Source organism: Mesitornis unicolor, unplaced genomic scaffold (genome assembly GCF_000695765.1).
Source record: "Mesitornis unicolor isolate BGI_N332 unplaced genomic scaffold, ASM69576v1 scaffold37237, whole genome shotgun sequence".
Taxonomy (NCBI): domain Eukaryota; kingdom Metazoa; phylum Chordata; class Aves; order Mesitornithiformes; family Mesitornithidae; genus Mesitornis; species Mesitornis unicolor.
In genome coordinates, this window is record NW_010195014.1 from 24,882 (window position 1) to 30,487 (window position 5,606).

At 50.8% G+C, this 5,606-nt stretch overlaps 1 protein-coding gene across 1 annotated transcript; it reads right to left on the bottom strand.

Moving 5' to 3' along the window:
• Nucleotides 1–3,112: 3,112 nt before the first annotated feature.
• FAM163B (family with sequence similarity 163, member B) lies at nucleotides 3,113–3,766 on the bottom strand. The gene is made up of 2 exons (XM_010187984.1): nucleotides 3,643–3,766; nucleotides 3,113–3,502 (listed from the first exon to the last, which is right to left on the bottom strand). Exons 1-2 carry the CDS (start codon nucleotides 3,733–3,735, stop codon nucleotides 3,113–3,115), a joined length of 483 nt encoding a protein of 160 aa, XP_010186286.1. The 5' UTR covers nucleotides 3,736–3,766.
• Nucleotides 3,767–5,606: the final 1,840 nt, after the last annotated feature.

Sequence of the window (5,606 nt, forward strand, 5' to 3'; positions counted from 1 at the left end):
TGTCAGGCCAGCACCCCTTAGTGAGGGCTCATATACCATTTAGTAAGCACTCCTCATCCCACCGACCACTGATAAGGATGCTTTTGGGTTGGTTTATTGTTTTTTATTCCCACCAATGCAGAACTACTCTCCCTGTCCCTCTCCAGTGTAGAGGAATGGTGCTGGCACGGCTCGGCCGCAAAGCCGTTGCCGCTGTACGTTGGTAGTCCCCGTTAATCAAAGCTGTACATAAAGTCGTGTATATTTGATTCCCCTGAACTGCAGACACACACATGTGCTTCACAAGGTCTTGTCCTTTGGTTTCGTTCCTCTGTGCATGTTTGGGGTGGATGAGGGGAAGCATAAGTTGCCTTCGCCAAGGGGGTTTGTGCCCCTCTCCTAATTTACCCCCAAGACCTGCACTCTCTTGTTAACTGCATTTAATGTGGTGGGAAGCTGATTTTTGTCTGCTAAATGAACGCAAGCCCAAGCCTTTTTTTGTAATATGTAGGTGTATACTTTTTCAGAGAATTTTATCTTATAATCAAATGTTAGTTCCATAGTCCTTACACCTGCCCCCCGTAATGCTGACATATTGTATATAATATGGAAACATAACTGCACTTTATATCACAAAAAAGACGTGCTCTTTTTTAATATATTTGTTTACAGACAGTGAACTTTATCCATATAATCATTAATTTGTACTCATATGTATATTTTAATAAAGTTGTCATATTTATGGTGTTATCTTGTTTTATTCTCCAGTTTGTAGTGGGTGTGTGCTAGGAACACTGGAATTGGGGCTATGGACTTGCTGCTGCCCAGGGGATGCAGTGCAGCCTTAACCTGGGGAATCGCAGCTGCTTGGACAGTGATGTGAGGAAAAGTCCTGGGAGCAGGGAGCTGGGGGATTTTGGGGTAGTTGCTCTAGGCTAGGAGCCCTTTGGAGTTACGTGTGGGGCTTTAGGAACTGCAATCCTGAAGCTTCTGAGGAGCTTGCAAGCAAATAGACTCAATGCAGTGGCAGCTGGAAAAGGACCTTTCCATACTCCCCAGGGGTTATTGCCTTGTATTTCTGTGGTCCTGGCTTACCGAGCTGGGCCAAAGGATTTTGAGCATCCCCCATGCTGGTGTGTGCCCCCCAGTCCCTGCTGCATTGCTCCTATTTCTTCAGGAAATCATTGCAAACAGCGCCCTGTGTTTAAAGATGCAGGGACAAGAAGATCAGGCTCGAAACCCACTTCAAAGTTGTTTATTTCTTTTTTCTTCTTTTTTTGTTTTGTTGTTTTGGTTGTTTGTTTTTTTTTTGGTTTGGTTCTTTGTTTTTTTTTCCCCCCCCCCCCCCGTGATTCCCAAAATCCTGTACAACAGATCACCAGGTGAAAGTTAGGGAAAGCCAACCGCTGGCTTGGTTTCCAAGCTACACGGGAAGGAAAACTTTAAAAAAAAAAAAAGAGAAAGGAAGGCTGGTGAGAAAAGTATGGTCAAGAGAGGCAAAGAGGAGGAGGTCTCAATGCGTGGAAACAAACCCCAGTGAGAACTGTACAGAGGAGCATGGCCGCAGCGGCTGCTGCCATCCTGGAGCAGTGGCATCGTGCTCCAGGGATGTGGCACCGCAGGGACCGAGCCCAGAATATTAAACACGTACGAAACCAAACCCAGCCCCCCCACCCCAAACAGAATTCCCCCCCCCCGCAGCAAAGTCAAAGATACTCATATGCAAAGACTTGTACTTGTACTTCAAAAGAATTAAAAGCCCTCGCTGTTAAAAGTAAAATATCCAGCTGGGCTGCATATACAGTGTTCGTGAGCCGACGGGGCTGAAGGAAAACCTTTTTGTTCCCGTCGCACCATTAAAAAGGAAAGCTGAGGCCATGAGAGTCTCTTTGCAGCCAGTCCATCCCTGCCAGCCATCCCCACGTCCAGCGCGATGCTTTCAACCTGAATACTGTCCAACCCAGGAGAAGGAGGGTGTTTTGTCAAACTGGAAGCGTTGTAGGGTTGGAGGGGAGGAATCGAAAGAGCCAGGAGGAACCAGAGCACGAGAGCACCGCTGCAAGGTGGGATTCCTCCTCCCAAAGCACTGAGTTAACCAAGCGGCTCCATTGCTGGGGAAGTTGGTGGAGCTAGGGCAGAGCTGGGGCATGGCTCAGTGAAAAATATAAAGGTAGATGTGACTTTGCCTAAGTCTAAAGTGTTTTGACACATTCCCGAATTGGGACAAAATGTCATGGCTTTTTTTTTTCTTTTTTTTAAAGTTGAAAAAAAACCCAAATGCATCTAAAAATGTGTGGGCAGGGGTTTGGGCACATACACAGTCATACTCTTTCTCATCCAGCACGCAGAGCCCTCAATTCGCAATCGCCTATGGCATTATTTGGAGCAGGGATGCTCATTATTCACAGGCGGTGGCTGTGGGGTTATTCCTCCACCCAAATAAACGCTGTGCATTATTTCCATGGCCAGGTAACACAATGGGTTTGCAATCCCCTCCAGCCCAACTCCATTGGGGAGGGTGGGGCTCCAGAGACAGACACTGCCCCCTCCTAATCCTGAGGGGATCCCGCTGGTCACCCAGGAATACATGGAAAGGTGAGGAGCGAGACAGCCTGGGAACATGACAGGGCTGTGCACACACCAACACACAGCGGGTGGCCAACAGCAGCCCTATTTTTTGGGACTGTGGGCTCTGTGTGTGTGCGCACGCTAGGGCCAGGACCAGTTGGACACAGCGTGTCCCCACGGCACGGTGGCAGACACTCACACGCGAGCTATTTTGAAGCCGACCTGGTGCCCCATTACTGGCTTGTCACCACTCAGCGCTCCAGCCGAGTGTCGAGGAAGGGGTGTTTACTCTGTATAAAAGGAGGCACAATATCAAAATCCTTTTTATAAAATAAAGAAAATGCAACATAGCGCTAGAAAACCTTGTGTCCCAGCTGCAACCGTCCTCCCCCTCACTCCCCTTTTGGTTTCGTTTTTCTTTTGCTAACCCTTTATACTGCTGTTTAGTACATCTCTCCCTCCAGAACATAGAGATACATTCAATTTTTTTTTTCCCTTTTTCAAAACGCTTCCATGGATTTCAAAAAGTTGTTAAAGAAAGCCCCGACGGGGTGTGATGTGATGCTCACACATCAGTGCTGATGCTGCGGCTGCGGGAGAAGGCTTCCCGCATGGCCGAGAGCCGGTTGGGGTTGAGCGCCTGCAGGTTGGACACGCTCACCGGCATATCGAGATCCTCCTGGCTCACTGTCGTGTAGCTCACCCGGTCCCCACCATTGTGCAGCTCCTCAGGGGGCTCCTGCAGGAAGAAGGTGGGCGGCTCATACGGGGCGCAGCCAGGGCAGCCGGGTCGGTTGGGTGATGGTTTCTTGCTGAAGGGGGACGAGGCGTAGAGGGATGGGCCGTTGGTCAGCACTACGTTGCGGTTGCAGTGGAGTGGCGGGATGTGGGAGTGCACAGCGAAGTCGGGCTCCTCCTCATCCTCCTCGGATTCATCCTTCTTGCAGCAGTAGTACTGAAACGGGACAGCCCCACGGGGCCAGGGCTCAGCCGGCATCCCAAATCGCCCACCCTGGCACCGAGGGGCTGCCCCTGGGGTCCCTTCACCATCACAGCACCCTCTGGGGGGAGGGGTTGCATCCTCCCCAGCCTTACCTGGAGCCTACAGTAGCAGAGGACAGCGATGATACAAAGCAAAATGACAGTCGCTAATATTCCACCTGTGATGACCACGGTCCCGGCTGTCATCCGCCCTCTTCTCCATTAACAGCCTGCAAAAGTGAGTGCAAGGGGTAATGGGGATCCCCAAACTCTCAGCTCACTCCTGTTTGCAGGGGTTTAGAAACCAGGAGGGCTCTACAGGAGGTGATGGGATGGATTGGGCCATATCCTGGCACTGGGCATCTGTGACAGCCATCAGGGAGACCCTGTCCCTGTCTAAATCCCACCTGGCAAGTGCAGGGGGATTTAAAAAAGCTTCATGCAGTGGGTGAGAGGGGTCACACTGGACTGGTCTGCATGAGGGATGGAGCACACAACAGAAACAAAACCTTGTGTCCAGTGCCCATGGCACCCTTGGCACCTCCTGGCCCCTGCCTGGTGGTGGAGAGCTTCCATGATGGGAGAAAGAGCTTTGCAGTGAGAATTTTTGAACCGTACACATTTTTCTCTGAGCCTATAATCCATTTTCCCCATGAAAACAATGTGGTATTTTAATTTGGAATAACTGGAGCTGCTAAGTGAGCCTTTAATGACTGCAGGGACAGGTGTGCTCCCTTCCCTGAGCAGCGAGCTGGGCTATGGGATGTGTCCGCTTACTGCAGGAGGCACCAAGCTCCTCGCCTTCATCATGGCCAAGCCACGGTTTTGGGGGGCTGTGGCTTCACCCTGGGACAATGTTTCTGACAGGCTTAGGCTGTTTATTCACACCACAGCAAACACTGCAGCTGGGACCACAGCAACACTGTGGCTCTGTGCTTGCGTTTTGGGGTACCACCAGTGCCCTTAGAGGAACCACTGGTACTGGTGGAAGGTCCCTGCTTCTTGCCATGCTAAGGTCACCCAAATGCAGATGCTGTGCACCAAGCACCACGCACACGCCCCAAAACACGGGTACAGGTCTTGCTCTGAGCATCCCTGCTCCGGGAGGGCTTGAATTTACCTACATCAGAACCAAACCAAGGTGTTTGGCCCAGGAAGGATGCTGGGGAGACACGTACCTGCCCGCACACGCCTGCAAGCACTAACACCAGCACTGCCCTGCAGCTCAAGCTCCAGCAGCCCTTTAGTGCTGCAAGCGTTGAGCTGGGAACAGAAGCACCATAAATTAAGAGAGAAATCATACCCTGCGTACCTATTCCACAAGCGCTTTAAGAAAGCTGGCCTCCAGCTCATGCTATCAGGTTAAAACAAAACAAAAAAAAAAAACCAGCCACCCCAGCCCCAAATTACTTCAGCACCCGAGGAAAAGCAACTGGATCTGTCAGGGATTTAACCGGCTTCCAACAAAAATAAATCTGTGGCATATTTTCAGGCGCTTAATGTCCTGCTAAAGTTGGGTAAGTGCTGAATGGATAAAGCAGTATCGCATTTTATGCTGCTGCTGAGCAGCGCTGTAGGAGGGGAGGTAATTTATAACGATGTCTGAGCGCCTTCTCGCACCGCGCAACCACAGGGCAAGCGCCGGGCCAAATCCTGCCCAGGCAAAATGCTCTGAGGAGGCTCGGGGGGAGAGGAACATAATATGGTAAAGGGTTTGCTAAAAATGCATCGGTGATTTAGAAACTTAGGTTGCTGTTGAAGGAGGGATGGAGGCACTCAGCTGCAGATCTCAGGCTGTATCAGGTGCTGCGGGGCAGCTTTTTGGCTTCCTCGCGGGTTAATTAAACAGCTGCCTGTCCCATGGGGACAAGCCAGGGCCACACAAAGCCAATTTTCACAGTTTCTGCCCAGGCAGGGTCAGCCAGACGTGGCACTGCAGCCACTGCTCCATCCAGAGCAAGGCCATCTGCATTTAGCTCTTTTTTCCCTCCCACAACATACTTCTCTGATTAAAGCTGCGTACCTGGAAGCATTAAACTCTCCAGCGTGCAAAGTGGGAGGAAAGCAGAGCATGTGGA

Excerpts from the sequence above, each read along its gene's own strand:
- FAM163B (XM_010187984.1), bottom strand. The coding sequence starts at position 3,735 with ATGACAGCCGGGACCGTGGTCATCACAGGTGGAATATTAGCGACTGTC. Across the intron at positions 3,503-3,642 it reads TCTGCTACTGTAGGCTCCAG|TACTACTGCTGCAAGAAGGA; the intron begins GTAAGGCTGGGG and ends GTCCCGTTTCAG.